Source organism: Nerophis ophidion, linkage group LG02 (genome assembly GCF_033978795.1).
Source record: "Nerophis ophidion isolate RoL-2023_Sa linkage group LG02, RoL_Noph_v1.0, whole genome shotgun sequence".
Taxonomy (NCBI): Eukaryota; Metazoa; Chordata; class Actinopteri; order Syngnathiformes; family Syngnathidae; genus Nerophis; species Nerophis ophidion.
In genome coordinates, this window is record NC_084612.1 from 36817024 (window position 1) to 36842670 (window position 25647).

General features: G+C 38.6%; 1 protein-coding gene across 1 annotated transcript; it reads right to left on the reverse strand.

Annotated features, from left to right (window-relative positions):
• Positions 1-1306: 1306 nt before the first annotated feature.
• On the reverse strand, positions 1307-24958 carry ctr9 (CTR9 homolog, Paf1/RNA polymerase II complex component). The gene is made up of 23 exons (XM_061882904.1): positions 24805-24958; positions 23894-23992; positions 22402-22641; positions 22199-22316; positions 18939-19028; positions 18384-18640; positions 18198-18305; positions 17884-18120; positions 17092-17310; positions 9146-9329; positions 8979-9067; positions 8720-8905; positions 8142-8229; positions 7919-8067; positions 7731-7847; positions 7498-7643; positions 6830-6901; positions 4609-4744; positions 4390-4539; positions 4163-4311; positions 3986-4079; positions 1950-2062; positions 1307-1890 (listed from the first exon to the last, which is right to left on the reverse strand). Exons 1-23 carry the CDS (start codon positions 24847-24849, stop codon positions 1506-1508), a joined length of 3471 nt encoding a protein of 1156 aa, XP_061738888.1. The 5' UTR covers positions 24850-24958; the 3' UTR covers positions 1307-1505.
• Between the last annotated feature and the right edge of the window lie 689 nt (positions 24959-25647).

Here is a 25647-nt window from a genome sequence, read left to right on the forward strand (position 1 = left end):
AATGGTAAGTTATTTATTATTGGTTAGTGTGGGGCTTGCCCTCCTGGGGGTTCTTCGGACCACCATGCACCGACATCAGAGCCTGTTTCAGGGTTACAATATTGTTTTATTCTTCAATAACTCAGTTGCTTTCCAGCAATTTTATTTCCAGCGCTAACCCCGTCTCTCCTCCTGGCTGCTGGTTATAACAGAGCGACAGGTGATTAGATGAGGCCCAGGTGGGCCGTCTACGCACCTGTCGCTGATTTTGAAGCCGGTCCTGGCACACCCCAGTTCGCTGCAGGCCCGCAGGCCACGCCCCCTCCACAGTTAGCTTCAGAATAACAATGTTATTACAAAAGAATAATAGACCTATTATACTCTAGAAATGTTTGTCTTAAAAATGCACGTGTTTAGTTGTCTTCAGTGTTAAAAAAATATTATATAGCTCCTACGGAAATATATTTTAAAATATTTGGCTCGCTCTGCCAAAAAGGTTTCCTACCCCTGGTCTTGGTCATTGCTCAGATATAACAATTTAAATGTTTATCAGAAACATAGTACATGACAAAAGTATTTAGTATATAATTATGCTTACAAACATTGAAAATTAACAATTTCATCAAATGCTTTTATGAATACATTAGTCTTAAGAAATTTTTCTCATTTGAACTGAATGTTACTGCTTTACCCCACAAACTGACATACACATTTACTTTTGAGTCAACACATAGTTGTCCTGAATTCAATTTACTGCTGACATAATTTTTTCCATCAGTCCGAACATTTAAAACATTTGGCGGCAGGTTATTTTTTGCTTTATTTACATAGTTTTGAATTTCACCGGATCCTTACATTTCATTAGTTGGGACTTTGTAAAAAGTGCATTTGTGTTCCCGATAGCAAATGTGCATCATTCTATGCTTTTGTGTTGTAACGTGCCCATCCCTCCATTTACTACCTGTTAGAGGTATCGGGGCGGAAGGTGGTTCGCACCCTGGACGAGTCACTTCCTCATCACAGAGACAACATTCACACACTAGGGCCAATTTAGTGTTGCCAATCATCCTATTCCCAGGTGCATGTCTTTGAAGGTGGGAGGAAGCCCCCTTCGTATTGTGAGACACACACACACAAACCCCTCCTGCCTGTAACGTGCCCTTGTATATGTTTATTATAATATTAACACAAAGTTCATACTGAATTGTTTACATTTGTAAATTTTATCACAAGATTTTAAGTATAAAGAAAAAAATTCTCAAGCTTTTGTTTTCAGTGAAGTGTCGCATGTCAAAGTTTGAAAAAAAGTTATGTTGCACACACAAAATAACGAGCACAAAGTCGTTTAATAGATGCTGACTTTAAAATTAACTTTCTCACCTGACATGACAATTGTTCTGACAAAACTAGCTTGAAAAATAACATTTATAGAAATAAAGACGATAATTTGATAATGAAATAAAAAAAAAAAACATTTTCCACTAGTTTTGTAAAGTGTGGACGAAAGAGAGAAAATTTGTTGGGGTTTAATCACTGTCATCGTCATTATTGGACGCCTCAGGTTCCGATCCGTTGTCAGAGCGACGAGGAGAGCCCTCATTGTCCGATGCAGGCTCCGATTCCCGCTCTGACACGGCAACGGGTGATGCGGGCCGGGACTCGTCTGACGCGGACCTCTTGCTCTCGTTGTCAGACTGCTCCGAGTCGGACTGCTGCTGCGCCCTCCTCTTTGTCACTGGACGATCGCTGCCGGAGTCGTCGTCGTTGCCGGAACCTGCCGAGCGCTGAGGGCTGGCTGCCTCGCTGGCGGAACGGTTCCTCCCGCCGTCTGAGTCGCTGTCGGATGCGATGCGCTTCCTGTGGTTGCCGCCGCCATCGTTGTCAGAACCGGAACCGCTGTCTCTTTGGTTTCTGAGGAAGTGGACTTGTCAGAGGCTCCTTCCATTCGCATGTGACTTCAACGCCCTTACCTGTCCTCCGCTATTTTTAGGCCATCCTCATCGGAGGAAGACTCGGAGGATGAGATGATCGCCTTTGACTTGATCTTTCCTTTGAGAGAAGGTGGAGGACGCTCAATCTGGGCCTAAAAAAGACAAAGATGTATGAGACGTTCATTTAATGGAGGATTTCATCAGCATTTTCATACCACAGACAATTCTAGAAGATGATGTTGCCAGGTGGGAAATGACTCATTATCCTACCAGAGTCTCAAATTTTGAGGACAAGTATTGAGGGAACAGTACAAAACCATGTGTACATTTCAATGTTGGACAAAGGACAGCGCCCTCTCCTGGCCACAATGAGACATGGGACATAATACACAACATCACCCATGATGCATCCTCTTTGTGTTTGCTAACAACCACGCGTTGAACATCATGGGACATTTGTAATTATTGATTGTACAAAGGGTGAAATGATCCTACAAAAAAGATAGTTATGAAAAAATGGTGACTTTCGTACTTCTGGCAAAACTGGACCTCAAAGTCCTATCAAATAGTATCAAATGGCAACCTTAAAAAATCTTGTTTTTCTTTTGTGACTTTCAAGTACTATTCTAATCATTAACCAATAATAAAAAATAATCGTAATATTTGGAGGAACTTACAACATATCAACCTTCACAATGAATGGAGCGCGCTAAAATAGGGACTATTGATATTGTCCTTTAAAGGCCTACTGAAACCCACTACTACCCACCAGGCAGTCTGATAGTTTATATATCAATGATGAAATATTAACATTGCAACACATGCCAATGCGGCCTTTTTAGTTTACTAAATTACAATTTTAAATTTCCCGGAAGTTTCTTCTTGAAAACGTCATGTAATGATGACGTGAACGCTTGACGTAACGGACTGTTATGAAATATGAGCGCTGCACACACACACAGCTAAAAGTCGTCTGCTTTAACGGCATAATTACACAGTATTTTGGACATCTGTGTTGCTGAATCTTTTGCAATTTGTCCAATTAGTATTGGAGAAGTCACAGTAGAAAGATGGAGTTGGGAAGCTTTAGCCTTTAGCCACACAAACACACGGTGATTCCTTGTTTAAAATTCCTGGAGGTGAAACTCCTATGGATCAGAGCACGGTCAAGCCAATATGGATCCCTACCAAATGTCAACCAGATGTCAGTGAGAAAATTGTGGTTAAAAGTCAGTTCTTACTGGAGAAAAGCTGAGCTTGTGCTGCCCATAGCTGCCATCGACTCCCCTGAGACACTGCGCGTCAAGACACCCGTGGAGACACCCTTCCGACTATCAGGTAATATTAAACTCACTAAAACACTAGCAACACAATAGAAGGATAAGGGATTTCCCAGAATTATCCTAGTAAATGGCTCCAAAAACATCGGAATCCGTCCCAATGCAATCGCGTTTTTTTTTTTTTTTAAATAATTATTTTTTTCTAGTCAGTCGCTATCAATATCCTCAAACACAAATCTTTCATCCTCGCTCAAATTAATGGGGAAATTGTCGTTTTCTCGGTCCGAATAGCACTTTTTGTTGGAGGCTCCCATTAAAAATAATGTGAATATGTGAGGAGCCCCCCCACACGTGTGACGTCATCGTCTGCGACTTCCAGTAGAGGCAGGGCTTTTCTCTTAACACCGAAAGTTGCAAACTTTATCGTGGATGTTCTCTACTAAATCCTTTCAGCAAAAATATGGCAATATCGCGAAATGATCAAGTATGTTACAGAATGGACCTGCTATCCCCGTTTAAATAAGAAAATCTAATTTCAGTAGGCCTTTAATATTGCAATCAATAGTGATTGTTTTGATGAATTCCTTGTGCTCTAACGTGAAGATAAGAGGATTGTAGGTGCGGCGCGGTGAATGAGGGGTTACTACTGCTGCATCGCAGCTAAAAAGTCCCAGACTTGTAACATTTCACTTTTTGTATGCAATTTGTAAGATGAATTTCCATTCAGCCTCATTCCCAAAGTGCTGATGAGATCAGCTTGCACACTTTTCATTCTACTTTGAACCAAAAAAATACCTTTTCAATCTTCTTGCGCTCTTTAATTTTGCGCTGCTTCTTGGGTTGAGCTCCTCCTTCCTCATCATCACTGTCCCTGTCGTCTCTCGGAGCTCTGCAACACCACAACCGCAAACTCAGCATCGCTCGTCTTCATGGACCCTTGGAAGAATCTCTCCAGATGACGGCAACACTCACCTCTTCTTCTTTTTGCGCGACCTCTTCTCTCCGTCCTCGTTCTCGTCCTGCTCGCTCCCGCTGTCCACCTTCCTCCTCTTCTTCTTGACGGGCAGATCCTCGTCCGAGTCGTCGTTGACAAACTCGTCCATGTCTCCTCCTTTCTTACGCTGAGAGGACACGGAGGACAAGTGTTGTCAACTGGAGTGTGAGTGTGAGTGTGTGCGTGTTTGTGCGCTTTCACTCACACGTCCACCACCTCCTCCCTTCTTCTTCTCCTTGGACACCTCCTTGGAGCCTTCGGCGAAGGTGAGCAGGTTCTTGGTCTTCTCCACAAACAAAGCTCTTTGTTCCAGCAACTTCTTCTGTTCTTCAGCCTCTCTGTTCCTCCTGTCCTCCTGAAGCGTTCCAAAGAGGGCCAAAGGTCAACATGGCCTCCATTGCCATCGTGGCCAACAGTCACGCACCTGCTCTTTTAACATCTGTTGGCGCAGAAGGTCCCTCTCTTGTTCTTGTTTGGCACGCAGTTCCTTCTCCTCCTCGTCCTGCTTCCTGGCCCTCGCTACGTGGTACTGCGCCTGACTCAGCAGATCTGAGCATTGCCTGAAGGTTTCACAAGGCAAACAATGCAACACATGGAAAATTAAATACGACACTGCACTAAACGACTATTAAAATATACTTGTGTGCAACATGGACACCTTCACTCTTGTACAGTGTAGCCCAACTGAAGAGCGTTTTGAGATAAGAGCTTTAAGTTGCAAGCAAATGTGTAGAATCATTTAAGATTTTCTCCGCCGCAGTTTTCGTGTCTTCTTTTTACTGCTATAAAACAGGTCGGTAAAGTGTGATAATATTAACACATTTGTCTCCAAGCAATTATAAGCGTTTCTGAATCTAGAAATATTGAAGTATGTTTTTTAAAAGTGTATATTTGTGATGACATTTGTAACGTTCAATAAGCGATGTCTCCCTTTGTGTGTGTGCGCGTGCTTGGGCGGGAATGGCGGCAGCAGTGAACTTGTTTAAGATAAACTCTGATTGTTGAGACGTTTTATAGGTAGAGTCAGGTAACAACATGTGTAATTGTAATTGATTTATAATGACAGTGACAATATAGAAAAAAGCGTTCAAGAAAGCAGCAATATTAAAACGAGGCAATGTCAGAATACAGTGCAAACATGTAAAATGAAGAGGTTTATTAAAGCAACAGTGCCGCTACGTGATGCATATGTCAGAACAAAAGTGTTGGGATATGTAACGATCAATCCTCCAAGTTTTTGTGGATTTGTTTTATCATTTCAAAAGTAAAGATGTAATTGTTTAACGATGTGAATGAACAAATGTGGAATTGGAATTACATTGTCGAAACCATTTGGATGTGATTAAAAGCACAATAGAAATGTAAATGAGCGTAAAGAAATCAAGAAATGTTTAATGAAAGAGTCAGGCCACACCCTGCGATGAGAACGCAATCAAGCACTACGTGTCTTCTTTTTATTCCTATAAAACAGGACACACCACTACGAACACTGGGACCAGGTTACTTAGTGCCAGGCCTGTAACACAAATATTTGAGTGACAAGCGTCCCGCCGTGATTTGGTGTAGCAAATGTCACAGTGAACCATGCCCAAAACACCTGGTCATACTTGCACTTATTAGCTTATAGCTAGAGATGGACCTAGCATTATTTTTCAACCATGGAAATTTAGGAAGAAAGTGAGTGTGAACGATATTCACTGAATTAAAGAAATAAATCATCAAAATGAATGTGTCACCAACTTAGCAATGCAAATTATGCACCATACTGAAGCAAAATTAGTCCAACGCCAGCCAAGAATGTTACAATAATATCTAAACAGCAGACATTCATCCATGTAAATATGGACAAGCTGCTGATGGTGTGTTTGACGGAGAAGCAGCTGGAAGGAGATACAGAAGACGCGCACTCGCCAATGCATTTTACATTTTACAAAAACAACTTTAGTCGTTGTACTACATTCCATTGTAGTTATTTTCTTAAAGTCATGTTACCTGTTAATATGGCGCTGTTTTGCGGGGGTCAAGCACCAATTAAATTAATTTAAATAGGAAATGACTTGAGATACAAGTGTTTTGAGTTAAGAGCTGTGTCACAGAGTTGACGTACAATATTGGTATATGTGCAATATTCTGTATTAACAGAATCACCAGCTGGCTTAGGCTGTGTAGATTAGTGTCTGTACTCTATTTTTGTTGTATTATATTTTTAACGGTTTGATTACCCTCCTTTTTCTGTTGCTGCTACAGGGATGAATAAAGTTTTCTGAATCTGAATATACATTTATAGTACAGCACTATATGAAGTGGTTTACTGAACAAGAAACATAGAAAATACAGATGAGCACATTGTATCACACGGCAAAGTTACTGCACAATCTATTGATATGTAATAAGAATTCTGCCTTCACAAAGATAAATAAGGGCAGCCTTGATTGACACTGTGAGAAAGGTATTCCTTCAAGAAAATAGTAATGGTGTACTGTATTTGTACAAGTTACACAACACGTTTACACTTTCAATTCAAAAATTCAACATGTGTGCATAAGAGTAGTAAGAAGCAGAGCTCATTTCATTTAATTCTTTACCTGCTGTCTTTAACTGCTTTCTGAAGGGGGAGAGAAAGAAGAGAGTGTGTAATAACAAACCTGGCTTCAGAAGCAGCGTGTGCAAGATCAAATCTCATCTTGTCTCCAGCTTTGCTCAGGTAACTAAAATACCTAAAAGTAGACAACACAGTGATAGTAATAGTTAGTGTGGCACAGAGGATCCATACACTTAAGACTTACGATATCCTCTCCACCCATCTACTGACTGCTTTCACCCTCTTTAACGCCTCACGAGTTAACCTATACTATCACGTGGCACACACTCGACATATTTTGAATCATTTAAAGCATTCATTCTCATTTTTCATCGCATGCTAACTTAGCCTGACTTCGCTAGCTCCGAAAACATTACCACTCCGACATAAGGGCAAGTATGGCTTTGTGTACCAATTGCACAATTCTCTTAGAGAGGTTTTCCATGCTAGAGACAAGTGTCCACATGGGAGAACAAATTAAAAACATATATTTTTACAGTGTGGATGCTCTAGTTAGCACAGGCTGCACTAGGCCTACTAGCGGTTTCAAAATGGAAACCTAAAAAAAAATACCACTTTGGCTAGAAAAAAGGCAAAAATGCATTAAATAGCAGAAATCTCGGATGCCTGATTTGTTATTCCAATTGTAAAAATGATTAGTAATGAACAAATAAGTTGAAGTCTTCAAGTAAAGCGGAGTTCATTATGTTGGGAAGAAATACCGAATGCTACCTGTGAGCCAGTTCCAGCTCTTTGACGGCGCTCAGCACAGCCTTCAGGTTGCTCTTCTCATCTTTCAGCACTACAGTGGCAAGTCGCTGAAGCACCAGGGCCACGTTGAACATGAGCACAGTGTCGCTGGGAGCTACGTGGCGTGCCTTATTACAAGCACAAGCACACAAAAGAAAAAACAAGTTTTAATCTTCCCTGTTAAGAGGCACATATAGAGTAATAAAATGATTAACCTTGAGCAGCATCTGCTTGCACTCCTGAAGTTTCCCACATTTGAATAGAGCTCGTGCCAAGTAGAGCAGGACCTCTGTGTTCTGGTGTTTGTAAAACTTCTTCAAGCAGTTCTCATACTGCACGGGAGAAATGCGCTCATAGGAAATGTACGGACACGTTTGTTAAAGACAAAAAACGTTTGTCTTACCATCTGCACAGCACTGATGTACTGCTTCTGCTCCACGTAGATGTGAGCCAGGTTCAACCACACGTCGCTGATGTCTGCTGTGGCTTCCCTCACCTGGGCAAACACGTCCCGGGCTTCTCTGAAGTAGCCCTTATGGGCCAGGACGGCACCTGGAAACAGAGCGTTCCTCCTTAATCGAATTTCCACAACCATGATGTTTTATTATTGGGAGAAGAAGCCACACCGATGCCGTTCGCAGCGTAAAGGTTCTTGGAGTCATTCCGTAGGACTTGTTTGTATATGGCCAAGGCACGATCCTGGTGTCTCTTTTCCTGTAAAGAAGGGAAAGATACACATTCTTACACACACAGCTCGGCTAACACTTAGCTGACCAGACATCCAACTAGGACAAACAATGCTAGGCACCTCCTACAATATGTGAAATCCCTATTCTTTTAATGCCAATACCACAGTGTGTTTTCAGATTTTCTTTTAGAAAATAGTTTTTGATCATCTCTTTGTGTGTGTGCATGTGTATTTTCTTCTTCTTCTTTTACGAGTGTAAAACACTTTGTGTTGTAACTTGCCTGTGCTTGAAAAGTACAATGTAAATAAAGTTTGATTGCATGTTTATAGTGCAATCCATCAGTAACAGAGTGAAAACATGATGATAAAAAAATATACATTTGGTCTTTTTTTTTTTTTTAACTAAATTGTTGTGAAAAAGAGGTATCGTCTTCTAACCAGGGTTTGTATAGTTTGTAAGTAAACATCAATTAAATAAACTAATGAGGCAAAGTTCAGGTATTTTTGTGTTTGCACCTTCTCTCTGTCTCTAGTGGGCTGATGAAGGGTCTGCAACCACACATTGCCCAAAGCCAACATGGAGTAGGTGTCGTTCTGGGTGGACGGCTGCTTCAGAATACGCTCAAACTTCTTTTGTCCTGGTCCCCACTCCTGTTTGGCCAAGTGAAGGTTCCCTATGAGGGACCAGGCGTCTGGGTGATCCTGCAACAAACAACAACAGAAAGTGCTGAAGTAAAAAGAGGCAAAAATATGTTGTCAGTCTTGACAAAGATACCTGATTAATCTGCAGGGCCTCTTTGAACCAGTCAGAAGCTTCGTAGAAATTGCCTTTGTCACGTGCCATTGCACCCAGACGCAAATAGCCTGTGAAGCCAAAAACAATGATTGGCATGCAAACCATTTTCAGCTGCAAGGTGGACAGTTTCTGGTTGACATGCTTACAGTCCACATAGTTAGGATGCTCTCTCAGGATGTTCTTGTAGAGCTTCTCCGCTTCATGGAATTCACACATGGCCTCATACAGACGGGCCAAGTTGTAAGACGTGGTAACAGAAATGGCGTTGTAGTAGTGCTCGTCATGTTCGCCCTCAGCTTTAGCCCGATCCAGAGATGCTAAGAAGTATTTCTGGAAGAGAAAAAACAAGGGCAGGACCATGAAATCCATTTTTTCATAACTAGAATTACTGAGGGAATACATGGTACAGCAACAACAACAAACAAGCTATAAATAGATGTACTGTATTTCCTTAGAAGTAGAATTAGTTCCATGCTGTGCCTCAAGTAACCAATCGATTGTGTGAGCAAATAATTTCTTTACCTCATATGAATGCCTTATTTTCCCCACTAGATGGCTGTACTATGACACATATAAACGTCAATACCACCCACACACATACAAACACATATATGCAAATATATACACACGTATACAAATATACATGTACAGACATATATACACACATTTATATATACACATACATATACATTTACATATATACATATGCATATAAACCCCGTTTGCATATGAGTTGGGAAATTGTATTAGATGTACATATAAACGGAATACAATGATTTGCAAATAATTTTCAACCCATATTCAGTTTAATATGCTACAAAGACAACATATTTGATGTTCAAACTGATAAACACTTTTTTTTGCAAATAATCATTAATTTTAGAATTTTATGCCAGCAACACGTGACAAAGAAGTTGGGAAAGGTGTCAATAAATACTGATAAAGTTGAGGAATTCTCATCAAACTGAGCAGGCTGCTGTTCTGCCCGCTCAGCTTGCGGTGAGCTTGCTTCAGCTCTGACATTGCGGCTGATAGGTCTTTTCCATCACTGGGTGAGGCCAAAACCACAGTTACAGCCTTCAACTATACGTTGTAGTAGTGTTGTAACGATACCAATATTTTGGTACCGGTACTAAACTGATTTTGATAATTTTTGGTACTTTTCTTAATAAAGGGGACCACAAAAAAATTGCATTATTGGCTTTATTTTAACAAAAAATCTTAGGGTACATTAAATATATGTTTCTTTTTGCAGTTAAGTCCTTAAATAAAATAGTGAACATACTGGACAACTTATCTTTTAGTAGTAAGTAAACAAACAAAGGCTCCTAATTACAAACCCTGTTTCCATATGAGTTGGGAAATTGTGTTAGATGTAACTATAAACGGAATACAATGATTTGCAAATCATTTTTAACCCATATTCAGTTGAATATGCTACAAAGACAACATATTTGATGTTGAAACTGATATAAGAAAAAATATTTTGTGCAAATAATCATTAACTTTAGAATTTGATGCCAGCGAAATGTGACAAAAATTTGGGAAAGGTGGCAATAAATACTGATAAAGTTGAGAAATGCTCTTTAAACACTTATTTGGAACATCCCACAGGTTTGCAGGCTAATTGGGAACAGGTGGGTGCCATGATTGGGTATAAAAGCAGCTTCTGTGAAATGCTCAGTCATTCACAAACAAGGATTGGGAAACGGTCACCACTTTGTCAACAAATGCGTGAGCAAATTGTCAAACAGTTTAAAAACAACATTTCTCAACGGGCTATTCCAAGGAATTTAGGAATTTCACCATCTATGGTCCGTAATACCATCAAAAGGTTCGGAGAATCTGGAGAAATCACTGCACGTAAGCAATGATATAACGGACCTTTGTTCCCTCATGCGGTACTGCATCAAAAAGCGACATCAGTGTGTAAAGGATATCACCACATGGGCTCAGGGACGCTTCAAAAAACCACTGTCAGTAACTACAGTTTGTCGCTACATCTGTAATTGCAAGTTAAAACTCTACTATGCAAAGCCAAAGCCATTTAGCAATGATACCCAGAAACGCTGCCCGCTTTGCTGGGCCCGAGCTCAGCTAAGATGGACTAATGCAAAGTGGAAAAGTGTTCTGTGGTCTGATGAGTCCCCATTTCAAATTGTTTTTTGGAAACGGTGAACGTTGTGTCCTCCGGACCAAAGAGGAAAAGAACCATCAGGACTGTTCTAGGTGCAAAGTTGAAAAGCCAGCATCTGTGATGGTATGGGGGTGTACTAGTGGCCAAGGCATGGGTAACTTACACATCTGTGAAGGCACCCTTAATGCTGAAAGGTACATACAGCTTTTGGAGCAACATATGTTGCCATCCAAGCAACGTTATCATGGACGCCCTTGCTTATTTCAGCAAGACAATACCAAGTCACTTGTTACAACAGCGTGGCTTCATAGTAAAAGAGTGCGGGTACTAGACTTGCTTGCCTGTAGTCCAGAACTGTCTCCCATTGAGAATGTGTGGCGCATTAAGAAGCCTAAAATACCACAACGGAGACCGCGGACTGTTGAACAACTTAAGCTGTACATAAAACAAGAATGGGAAAGAATTCCACCTGAAAAGCTTCAAAAATGTCCCTCCTCAGTTCCCAAAGGTTTATTGAGTGTTGTTAAAAGAAAAGGCGATGAAACACAGTGGTGAACATGCCCTTTCCCAACTACTTTGGCATGTGTTGCAGCCATGAATTTCTAAGTTAATTATTATTTGCAAAAAAAAAAAAAAAGTTTATGAGTTTGAACATCAAATATGTTGTCTTTGTTGTGCATTCAATTAAATATGGGTTGAAAAGGATTTGCAAATCATTGTATTCCGTTTGTATTTACATCTAACACAATTTCCCAACTCATAAGGAAACGGGGTTTGTAATAAACATCATATACTCTCCGGAGTTTAGTTAATTGTGATGGACTGTATTTGAGGAAATGCGGTAAATCTATTAGGGATGTCCCAATCAACATTTTAGCCTCAACAATTGGATCAGATGCTTTGACAATAGATAATGGAACTAACTAGATTGTATAGCATGTAACTAAAGTACACACACATTTTTAGAAAGCTTATCATATCAAATTAAATATTGTAGGGATGATGTATTAAATGTGTGGCATTAAATGCTACATACAAATAACGTGGCTAGTGAACAGTAACAAAAAAAAGCAAAAAGTAATTTGGTTCCCATTTAAATCATTAGGGTTTTGCCCTCATAGCTTTCCTGTAACCAGAGACTTACCGTACTCCCTGAGTTTTTAGATGATTAAAAAAAAAAAAAAAAAAACGACCAAAAATTATTTTGTAACAAGAACAATATTATATCCATTTAATCACTTAAGTATTATTTACATACTGATACTATACTAGATATCAATAGAATCAACATCTGGATCGATCACTCTCACTTAACACTGAAACTTTGGCAGTTAGCTTCTTGTGTCATCCTGCTCGGTGTGTGTTTGTAGCATACTTAGCCATTCCTTTTCCGTGAGTCCTCCAGTGATAATGCTATTTGGAAGAAACTAAGTTTTTTATGCCATGTTAGTGAGGATTAATATCTTAGAAACAGCTTCACACGGTGGATAGACGACACATTCGTTGCAGCTTGCTCTGAAATTCGAGCCAGTGTTCTGGCAAGATACGGACTCTCCTGGAATTCATGCAACTCCTGCATGTGTGTAACAATGAATATGGAAATGTAATTGTGTTTACCTGAGAGTGCATCATTTTGAAATAATCTTTCACTAGAGTACAATCTTTACCCATGTAAACACTGGGACACAGCTGTGGTAAATATTGGCTGGGCTTAGAAGCTCATCAGACAATCATTTAAAAAATGCAAATATGATCAAGAGTGGGACATCTCTATATACAGTACTATCCTTTTTCTGGCTAAGCTATTGTTGTTAATGTGGTTATTCAAAAGGGACTTTGTTCAGGTTACTGTGTGACAAAACCTAGCATATGGTTAAGTGTTAAAATGCCAAATGTATTTTGTTGTGGACAAATATTTGTATCTATTTTTAGGCACCTGTGTAAGTACAGTGTATGCTTGATCAATAATCACTAAACACAAAAAAAAAGTAAGGCATATGATTTCCATGTTGAAGTAACTGCGGACAGAGTCACTCTGGCCAATAATACGGAATCAGCTGATAACCCCAAAATAATATCTGGAAAATTTACATAAATGTGACTGAAGTACTGTCATTGTAAGGAGAACAAACATTTGTCTGGGAAAATATTGTGCCCGGGACTGCTCATTCACCCCTGAAACACTACCTAAACTAAAAAATGTCAAGACGTTTACTTGAAACAGCGACTAAGCTACGAAGCTAAAGCTAGCAGGAACTATTCGTACACCCACAACACATCTTATCGTCTAGTGTTGTTGTGAACGAAATCATGGATGTAACAATGTACAAACAGGAGGACACAACCGCAACTAGAGAATAGCTCTTTTTTTTCCCCTCCCAACAGCCTCAAGTCCTTTCTTTATTTGTTAAGCTGAGAACAAAAGCACAGCAGACTTCCCTGCTTAACAATTATAGAGTGCGCCACATCCGGTCTGACTGCACTTTCTCTCTTGGCAAGTGCGGGCACACTCCCTCCCCTGTCCGTGTCTGCCCTGCCTGCCTATTTGTCTCGTCCTGTCTGGTTTAACTTTCTTGTTGCCCCTTTTTTCTTAGTACTGCTCTCCAAAATCTAAACAATGGAATTGATCAACTTTTCTCTCAACAGAATTGACAAGCTCTCAGGTTCAGGGGAATCTGTCTGTCCTGTCAGAACGTTTTTTGCTGGACATACGACGGACTCTTGGGAGAAGAGGAGTGCCGCTTGCCTGGTGACCCTTACAGTTGAGGATGTTGACAATATCTAAAGTTAAAGTACCAATGATCTCCACACACACACTAGGTGTGGTGAGATTATCCTCTGCATTTGACCCATCACCTTCAGCCCCTGGGAGGTGAGGGGAGCAGAAAGCAGCGCCCAGGAATCATTTTTGGTGATTCAACCCCTAATTCCAACCCTTGATGCCGAGTGCTAAGCATGGAGGTAACGGGGCCCATTTTTATAGTATTTGGTATGACTCGGCATCATTAGTAATTTTTCCTGATTAAGATTAATTTTAGAATTTTGATGACATGTTCTAAGTAGGTTAAAATCCAATCTGCACTTTGTTAGAATATATACAAAATTGGACCAAGCTATATTTCTAACAAAGACAAATCATTATTTCTTCTAGATTTTCCAGAACAAAAATTGTAAAAGAAATTCAAAAGACTTTGAAATAAGATTTAAATTTGATTCTACAGATTTTCTAGATTTGCCAGAATAATTATTTTGAATTTTAATCATAATAAGTTTGAAGAAATATTTCACAAATATTCTTTGTCAAAAAAACAGAAGCTATAATGAAGAATAAAATTACAATGTATTTATTATTCTTTACAATAAAAAAAATATATATATTTTAACATTGATTTAAATTGTCAGGAAAGAAGAGGAAGTAATATAGTACAGAATATGCGTTTAAAAATCCTAAAATAATTTTTAAGGTTGTATCTTTTCTCTAAAATTGTCTTTCTGAAAGTTATAAGAAGCAAAGTAAAAAATAAATGAATTTATTTAAACAAGTGAAGACCAAGTATTTAAAATATTTTCTTGGATTTTCCAATTCTATTTGAGTTTTGTCTCTCTTAGAATTAAAAATGTCGAGCAAAGCGAGACCAGCTTGTTATAAATATATACAATTTAAAAAAAAGAGGCAGCTCACTGGTAAGTGCTGCTTAGAACTGGCCAGCGGGCGACTCAACTGGTCCTTACGGGCTACCTGGTGTCCGCGGGCACCGCGTTGGTGACCCCTGCCATAGACCATGGCAGACCACCCCCACCCACACACCTTAGCCACTGCTTAAACCCCTGAAGAGTGATGGACGGCTGAGCATCACTACAATAGCAGCAGCTCACCACCGACCAAAACTGTCAAGCGATATATTGCACCAATAAATGTGAGAATTTTTACATTTAATTATATTTAATTTTACACAAAAAGCACACTCTGTGGTGGTAGAATAAGTGTAAAACATAAAAAAAGGAATAAAAAACAATGAAAAACAAAAAACCTAATTATACTATTTATTTCTAATATTGTCATTGTTATTTAAGTGTACTGGTATTATTATTTTACTTGTGGCTTATTCATTACTAATGTTTATCCGTTTTTTAAATTATATTTAAAGTTGAGTTTTGGTGGTACAATACAAATGTTTTCAAACTAATTAATAATAGTGTTATTAAGTGTGGTTACAATATCAATCAAAACAATTGTAATTATTTATGTTGTCATAATCTTCCAGCCCTAGCAATACCACATAATGACAATGTTAAATAAATAAAACAAAATAAAATATACACATATACAAAATAAGTATTTACAGCATTTCCTTAATACTTTCTTAACGCACCCTTGGCAGCAATTATAGCCTCAAGTTCTTTTTTCTCAAGTATTTTGATGCCACAAGATTGGCACACCTATCTTGAGGCAGTTTCGCCCGTTCCTCTTTGCAGAACCTCTCAAGCTCCATCAGGTTGGATGAGAAGCGTTAGTTTTCATCCAGAATGTTCCTCTTTCCCTCTATCATGACTAGTTCCTGCTGCTGAAAAACATCCCCACAGCATTATGCTGCCACAACCATGCTTCACTGTAGGGACGGTGTTCAATCTTGGTCTCATCAGACCAGATCATTTTGTTACTCATGGTCCAAGAGTCTTTCAGGTGCATGTTGGCAAACCTTTTAATACGAAATGGCTTCTTTCTGTCCTCTATATTAGTAGTTTTCATTCTTTTTTCAGTGATGTACCCCCTGTGAACATTTTTTTTAATTCAAGTACCCTTAATTAGAGCAAAGCATTTTTAGTTGAAAAAAAGAGATAAAAAAGTAAAATACAGCACTATGTCATAGGTTTCCGATTTATTAAATTGTATAACAGTGCAAAATATTGCTCATTTGTAGAGGTCTTTCTTGAACTACGGTATTTGGAAAAAAAGATATAAAAATAACTAAAAGTTGTTGAAAAATAAACAAGTGATTCAATTATAAATAAAGATGTATACACATAGAAGTAATCATCAACTTAAAGTGCCCTCTTTGGGGATTGTAATAGAGATCCATCTGGATTCATGAACTAATTTCTAAACATTTCTTCACAAAAAAAAGAAATCTTTAACATCAATATTTATGGAATATGTCAACAAAAAATCTAGCTGTCAACACTGAATATTGCATTGTTGCATTTATTTTCAAAGTTTATGAACTTTCATTCATATTTTGTTGAAGTATTATTTAATTAATATATTTATAAAGGATTTTTGAATTGTTGCTATTATTAGAATATTTGAAAAAAAATCTCACGTACCCCTTGGCATACCTTTAAGTACCCCTAGAGGTACTCGTACCCCCATTTGAGAACCACTAGTCTATACCATATAGGCATGATCGGTGGGGTGCTGCAGAGACGTTTGACTTTCTGGAAGGTTCTCCTCTCTCTACAAAGGAACGCTGTTTCTCTGACAGACTAACCATCGGTTTCTTAGTCACCTCTCTGACTAGACTAAGATGAATGCAGCAATGTACAGAGACATCCTGGATGAAAACCAACACTTCCCATCCAATCTGATGGAGTCCGAGAGGTGCTGCAAAGAGCAATGGGCGAAACTGCCGAAAGATAGGCGTGCCAAGCTTGTGGCATCATATTCAAACATATTTGAGGGTGTAATTGCTGTCAAATGTGCATTAACAAAGTATTGAGCAAAAGCTGTGAATACTTAGGTAAATGTGATTTTTTTTTTATTTTAAACAAATTTGCAAATTAAAACGCACATTACATTGTCATTTTGGGTATTGTCTGTAGAATTAAGTGGATTTACTCTGTTTTCGAATACGGCTGCTACATAACAAAATGTGGAAAAAGTGAACCGCTGTGAATACTTTCCGGGTGCACCGTACCTACACCGACAGACCATCATATGGTCTACATGCTACACACCTTTGCCTCTTCCAGGTTGCCCAGTCTGAAATGAAGAGCCCCCAGGTTGTTGAGAATCTCAGGTGGGACATCAGCCTGCACCTTCTCCTGTAGTATGCGTGTAGCTGTGCCGTAGGCGGAAAGCGCTCCTTGGATGTCGGTCTGCTCTAGAATCTGAGCAAGCTCGATCCAGGCCTCCACGTCATCAGGGTACTGCTCTGTAACTTTCTTTAGATGACCCTAGGAAGAAGAGATGTTGATTCTTTATAAGAATTGTCCAACTGTTCAAAATTAAAATTCTAAAGTTGAAAAACATGCCTATGAAGTGCAGTTAGGTGTGTATGAAAGAATTAAGACTACAGCGGTTGTGGTTCTGCTTTTTATTAGTTTCCCTTTAGCCTTTATTTGACTGCCATGATACAAAATCACGTGACATGTCAGCAAATATCGCAAGACTTCAGCATACCTTTCTGAGAGCTCAGTTCAGTCAGTTTCAAAGTACAATCATGGCATGTGTATTGTGTTTTTGGTCCCGTTGTTAAATGCGTATTCCAAAAAGAAGCACCAGCTTTAAAACGGTGTTAAGATAAAAAATATACACTGATTGCTTACTGCCAAGCAGCCCGATATGTGTTGTCACTTAAGGAAAAAATAAATGTGTTTAAATAGCAGTAAATTATTTTACACACTTGTATGACAATTTAGAAGTAAAAATGTAATTCAAAACTGAACTGTCGCGTTAAGAAATAAAGAAAACCTCAGTGGTACGTACAATGAAATGAATGAGAGGATAGAGGAAGGTATGGGACATACTTTGGCAATGTCTCGCTTCTCCTGGTCCTCAGATGTTGCATATAGAGAGCCCAGAATTTTGATTGTCTCATAGTTGTTAGGGTAGGCCTTTAACACCTTCTCAAAGCACTGTGCTGCGTTCTCTTTGTCTCTTCGATAAACGTACATCTGTCCCAGGCCAAAAAAGGGCAGCACGAATGTGGACGAGGCAAACTGAGTAGCCTGGTAGTAATACTGAAAGGCTTGGTCATAGTCCTCCTGAGGATAGAGAAGAGGATATTAAATGTAATGCAGTAATAAGGCAGAAACTACTTAAGGCCAATTGTGGGCATTACCTGCACATGAAAAGAGCGAGCCAACTGATAGCAACTTTCAGCCTGCATGGCCTCTACTTCAGTGTTGTGAAAAGCATGCAGAGCCAAATGCTGCACTTTGCTGTAGTCCTGAAAGAACACAACACAAAATATTGTGAAGGATGGTTAAAACCATTTATAGACAGAACTTCTAATGCCAGTAGTTACCTTTTTGAAGAAAAAGTGGTTGGCGAGGTGGTTGAGCACCATGGGATTGCTCGGGTCAATGGTGTAGGCGCGTGACAAGAGCTGGACTCCATTCTTGATGGAGTCTGCTTCCTTGTTGTTGAGCTCCAGCACAGCCAAGCCGACAAGAGCTCCCACACATTTGGAATTGAGCTCAAGGGCGCGGCCGAAAGCCAAGCGGGCTTTCTCCAGTTTGTTGAGTTTGACAAAGCAGTGGCCCATCCCCAGTCTTACCTCAGCTGGAAAGAGAAGACACAGAGGACAAGTCCATGAATGTTCTCATTCCTCCAGGTCATTGTCATCTCAGGGCATTCAATCCGTCGCAACTGGACTGTTTGATTTGACTAGGTTCGGACGAGAGCTGACCAATCCAAGTCTATGAGCATGAAATGATGAAGCCTACTTGGATGAGCGGCGAAATGTCTTCTAAGATAAACCAATCAGTCCAGTTGCGATCGATAGAATGCCTTGAGATGACACAAACTACATTTTCTCTTTACACAAGAATTGTGATTGGAGTTTAAAAAAAAGGTTCACCTGGACATCCTGGGTTTGTGCGTAGAGCCTTTTTGTAGTACGCGAGTGCACCTCTGTAATCCTTTTTATTGAAGGATATACAAGCCTTACCTGTTAAACCACAGAAAGAGGGTTAATTTAGTGAAATAGCACTCATTATTTGATCAAATATAAAGTGAAGCCTGGCTCATCATTATCAATCCTGTGTAGAGCTTTCACACTTTTTCTTTACAATGCTCATATTTTAGTGTAGAAGACAACAATACCACATGTATCCTTATTAGCAGTTACTTTAGTAATAGTCTTGTTTATAGTAGATTTGCAAGACTGCATGGTGTATCGTACTGGCCGAAATATGAGACAACCCTGAATATAAAACAACCTCTTTTACAAAACAAATCTTGAAATTATGTTTCCCGCAGTTGGAAAAACTGGGTAGGGTGGTTTGTTTCACATTTTTTTGTTGTTGTTGTTACCGTCCCTCTGCAAAAAATTGAGCATACAGGCTTGTTTGTCCATTTTGATGAGCTCATCTTGCACACTATTTTTAAGACATAATTTGACTTTAAAATCATCTTTTTTTACTCCTAAATTTTGTTATCTTGCAGTGCTTCTTACCAGCAATCTGCAACTATTGAAGCTCACGTGCATCCCGTGTGTATGTAAGGTAGAGGTCCTGCCTCTGCCCACCAAGACAAATATTGTGGATGACTGACAAGATAATTAAATAATTTAATTTTGCTAATAAATAAAGCTTAGGTGCTGAAAGTTAACCCCCGTGCACCCTGTTTGAAAGCAGGAGATTAAGAAATCAAACACTCACACGGACATGGTAATTTATGGATGGCGACAGTTATCAAGTTAATTTTAATTTATTGTTTTAATAATTGAATTATTGACTAATGGCCCAGACCTGGTTGTGGCTGAGTCTCTGCAGATCAATGGTGTATGTGAGTGAGAGGAAGAAAATCAGACTACCTGGGTGAAAAGTCATTAGACAGTGCCAGTTGGTTTGCATGTCTAAATCTAATCTAAACTAATCTAATAGACATCTGATAAAACATCACTTCTTTCTCAGGGTACAAGTCAATCATTCAATCAATCACAATTTATTTTTTCAGCCCTTAATTACAAGTACCACAGGGGTCTTCACCAAACCACAACAACATCCCCTGATCTGGGGTGGACCACATGGCGAAAAAAGGATCACAATATTACTTTTTTCATATCATTCAACCTTGAGAAATATCACAAATTTTTAATAAAGTCGGATTGTCCTGTGCACGACTGTAGAGAGTCCCATTGCAACACTACTCTTTATAACTTTCTTATCTTGTAGCAGACATTTCCACCATGTTTGATAAATATGCTAACAGCAGACAACTGACATTGTTTTATTCATATCTATCATTGTGTTTATGAGAGGTGCAACAGTACATGCTAGGTTCCATTCCTCAGTTTTAGGGCCATGGTTTTGCTTCTTTTTCGGTACATTTTGGGGGGTAAACATTTTTTGCCCAACTTTTTTTCTTCTCAAAGTTATTTTGTTATTTTTCTTGTCATTACAATCTTCTTTCTGCAGTAAACAATCAATCAAAGTGTACTGAATACTACTTTCAAAATGTAATTATTATTTGTATACGTTCATTACTTGTATACATCAGTGTTTCTCACCAGTGGTTTGGCAAAGGGCAAGCGGTCACTCAAATTTTGGAGTTTTTTAAAACTTAAATTCTGTATCTTATATTTATTGAAAATACATTAAAGTGGAGTTTGAAAAAATAATAATAGAAATTAAAAAAAATAATGCGTACCAAGTTCCAACATGTAAACATGTTTGATGATTATTTCAGGAACATGTTTTTATCCACAAACTCAAAAATTATTTGAACAAAAGTGTCTGCACAGTTTTTTAGTATGTGTTATATCAGAGGAGTTGAATCAGCGCAAACACAAACAAAAAGTCTGAATAAAAAATATTTAGATATAGAATGTAACATGCACCTGGGGATAGGTTGATTGGCAACACTAAATTGGCCCTAGTGTGTGAATGTGAGTGTGAATGTTGTCCATGTATCTGCGTTGGCCCTGCGATAATGTGGCAATTTGTCCAGGGTGTACGACGCCTTCGCCCAAGTGCGGCTGAGATAGGCATCAGCACCCTCCGCGACCCCGAAAAGGACAAGCGGTAGAAATGGATGGATGGATGTATTTTTTTTCCTGATTGCATTAGTAGATGTGTTTATTCTCCAAGTCGGGACCAATATACATCATGTACCTGCCTGCAAAACCGCATTCTGGGCAGGAATGCACAAAACACAACTTGAGTCGTAAGCTCAAGCAGTCAGTGAGACTAAAGTCTGTCACTGAAGACGCTGCTCCTTTGAAATCTTGTGTTTCAATTTATATGCTAGTGTTTATATTATTCTTCTGGGCTGCATTTACAGCTGTGTGAAGGGGAAGGGACACAACTGGTTGAATATTAATTACATTGTGACAAGCATGACTATCGAGACAGTGGACAGGAACAGTCGTGCACAAACAAATAAAATAACTTGTTTATTTTTCAACAAGTTTTTAGTTATTTTTGTATCTTTTTTTCCAAATTGTTCAAGAAAGACCACTACAAATGAGCAATATTTTGCACTTTTATACAATTTAATAAATCAGAAACTGATGACATAGTGCTGTATTTTCCTTCTTTATCTCTTTTTTCAACCAAAAATGCTTTGCTCTGATTAGGGGGTACTTGTATTAAAAAAAATTTCACAGTGGGTACATCACTGAAAAAAGGTTGAGAACCACTGTTCTAACGGACATTTCCGCCATGTTTAATCGAGGTAATTATGGCAACAGCTGATCACCGTGATCCAACTGAAATTAATCGCAATCATCGATCAAGATCATATAATCGCCCAGCCCTACCCTGATCTATATCCACAAAAATACTGTTGGTATTCGGTTATTAAGGTGGTAGTACTAGTAAAGCTGGGTGTCATGGCAATTTCCTAAATCTGTATTATATTGAACTTATGTCTCATACAGCAATATTTAAAAGATATCAATCCATAATCGATCAAATACTATCTACAACAACAGTGTGTGAGTTGTTTTCCCATCCCACTACACTTTGTGTATCTGTAATCCAGTTTGTTGAAGCAAATGGCCACAGTTCTTCGGTTGCTATACTGCATAAGATCCTAAACCAGCCCCACAAAGATTTTGGTGGATAAGTGCTAAACAAACCCTTATTATTAGAAGTTTCTTTGTTTTCAACTTGCCAAGTAAAGCAGGGATATTATTGGTAGACTGGTTCAGGACAAAGTGGAACTGAGCGTCAGCCTGGTCCATCTTGTCTCCTTCCAGAAGGCAGAAACAAGCTCTTCCCAGCAAATGGTTCTGGAAGAGACAAGGCAGTTCAGATTGTAACTGTTTTCCCTCTTTTTAATTTTGATTATTTTGTGTTCTGCACTCTTGTTCTCACCTGATCATACATGATGATCTTGTCTGCCATGGTGTACAACAGCGTGGCCTGTGTGATGAGCTCTTTTTTGGCATCTTTGTTTTTCTCTTTGCGTGCCTGCTGCACATAGTAAGCTGCCAGAGTATCCAGACAGGTCATCTGGTCCTTTTCGTGGTCTCTATAGTCCAAGTTGCCGTCGATACGTGCCGCCTCTAAAAGTTTGACAAAGTCCTCGGTTTTGCCCTGCTTGTAGTACTCCAGCTGGAAAACAAAGACAGTATTACCAACTAATTCAAGTGAACAATTTGTTGTATATCTCACATTCAGATGTTTCTGTGTAATTGCAATAAAAATGGAAAAAAATAAATAAAAAATGTTTCCAGACATACCTCCTAGCATGCACTACTAATAACATTTGAATGCTTTGCTTAAGCAACTTTAAAGAATCGCTACAAGTACAGTATAACCCAGTGGTTCTCAAATGGGGGTACGCGTACCCCTGGGGGTACTTGAAGGTAACCCAAGAGGTACGTGAGATTTTGTAAAAATATTCTGAAAAAAAATAGCAACAATTGAAAAACCCATTATAAATATATTTATTGAATAATACTTCAACAAAATATGATTGAAGTTCATAAACTGTGAAAAAAAAATACAAAAATGCAATATTCAGTGTTGACAGACAGATTTTTTGTGGACTTGTTCCAAAAGTATTGATGTTAAAGATTATTTTTTTGTGAAGAAATGTTTAGAATTAAGTTCATGAATCCAGATGGATCTTTATTACAATACCCAAAGAGCGCACTTTAAGTTGATGATTATTTCTATGTGTAGAAATCTTAATTTAAAATGTAATCACTTGTTCATTTTTCAACAAGTTTTTTGTTATTTTTGTATCTTTTTTTCCAAATAGTTCAAGAAAGACCACTACAAATGAGCAATATTTTGCACTTTTAAACAATTTAATAAATCAGAAACTGATGACATCCATCTATCAATCCATTTACTACCGCTTATTCCCTTTGGGATCGCGAGGGGCGCTGGTGCCTATCTCGACTACAATCGGGCGGAAGGCGGCGTACACTTTGGACAAGATCAACACTCTATCGCAGGGCCAACACAGATAGACAGACAACATTCACACTCACATTCACACACTAGGGCCAATTTAGTGTTGCGAATCAACCCATCCCCAGGTGCATGTCTTTGGAGGTTGGAGAAAGCCAGAATACCCGGAGGGAACCCACGCAGTCACGGGGAGGACATGCAAACTCGACACAGAAACATACCAAGCCCGGGATTGAACCCAAGACTGCTTAAGACCTTCGTATTGTGAACTAACCCCTCTGCCACTGTGCTGCCCAACTGATGACATTGTGCTGTATTATACTTCTTTATCTGTTTTTTGTCAACCAAAAATGCTTTGCTCTGATTAGGGAGTACTTGAATTAAAAAAATGTTCACAGGGGGTACATCACTGAAAAAAGGTTGCGAACCACCGGAATAACCTTACCGCCAAGGCAATCCATATGTGCAGCTGCGTGTGTTCTTGCTTCAGGATACTGATGACTTCATCCCCTTCAGGCAGCTGGTCAAAGTCAAGCTCAATGACCTGCAGAGAAAAAATTACTACATGTTATGAACAATGTTGTGTGCAATGGTAACATATACTGTATACAAGGCAATCACCACTGAATAAAATAGAATAGAATGGACTTTATTGTCATTATATTTCCATATAACGAGATTAAAGACTCCAATTTAAGGTGCGGTAGTGGGAACAAATATGGGGTGAAATAAATAACACAAGAGGTAATAACACAGCTTAAGTAAACGTTTGAGTTTTTTTATCCAAAATATTTCATCATATACCACAGTACACTCTTCTCTATTTAACAAATGAATAAAATAAACAGTTTGCACTAAATCAACCACCGTAAATGCAACAGTGTATTGTTTAAGCTGAGGGTTTTAATGATTTTGAGTAGACCAATAAACTATAGAAACACATGACGTTAACATCAGGTACCCTGCTTAAATTTAACAGATGCAACACAATAAATGTATGATTGTGCAATCACAAAGATACGAAGGTTGCTAACGTCTTAACAATGTTTATTATTGTGGTTGTAGTTTGCGCTTACGCTATGTCCTACAGAAAACTGTTAACATATTGTTGGCTTTTTATATATTAAGAGGGAAAAAACACAAACAATAAACTTGGCTTCATTCCAAGAGTGATATGTCAAGCTAATATAATATTTTCCTGTTGTACAATTTCTAACTGCACACTTGGTTACACGACTTAGTTGGATATGCATCATCCAGACTGAGCTGCTGAGCACTTCTTCATGTAGCTTTGACTAGCACACATGGCTAGCAACATCCATTAGGGAACGAACATATAAATTAGACAACTTTTACCTCGTCTGTGTCCCGCAGGGGGATCTCGATGGACCCTCGAGACATTCTGGCGAAAGAAAACACAAAATATATTTCAAAGTAATGAACAACTAATGCAGCACATTCGAGATGTTTGGCAGCTGTTTGTTGCTTGAAACCGGAAATCGGTATGCGGATAGTGCAACCAAATCTGTGTCCGAGCGAAACAAATCTACTTACTTTAAAAAAAAAATGTTTTTCCAATTATTGTTTAAAAATTCCAACAAACAGAGCATGTAAATGTTGTGTTATTTATTTGTCAGTCTTGAAGAGATGTTTAGATGAGGGATGTTTCTGGTAGTTTGCGACAAACGGATTCTGCAACCGAAATTGTTTCCGGATGGACACAATTTTTACTATCTTAAAAATAAATGCTTACTTTATTAATAACAAATGATAATCCACACAAAATAGCCACCATGAGAAAATTGCTGTTGTGTGTAAAAACGAGTGAGGTGTTAGTTCCCCTCTTATTGTCCAATTTATTGTAGTTATTAAATTTAAATAGCGTCATATAAATACTAGGCTATACGTGCAAATGAAGCTATAACAACAAATATATACTACGAATTCGATATTTTCTGTTCTATTTTGACTTTCAGTTTCCACCAATATCCGTGAGTTTATGTTGTGTTGTTTACATATGATAGGCATTTTTATATTGTTTAAAAAAACAGAAAATAATGGCTTGTATCCAAGGCTTTGGGAGCAAAAATTTTAAGTATTTGAATGACAGCCATAGTTGCATTTGCTTACTTGTTTTTCAGTATTGATTTTATATTGCTCGATTGTAATGAAAGGGATTAAAAATACCGGTAATTGTAC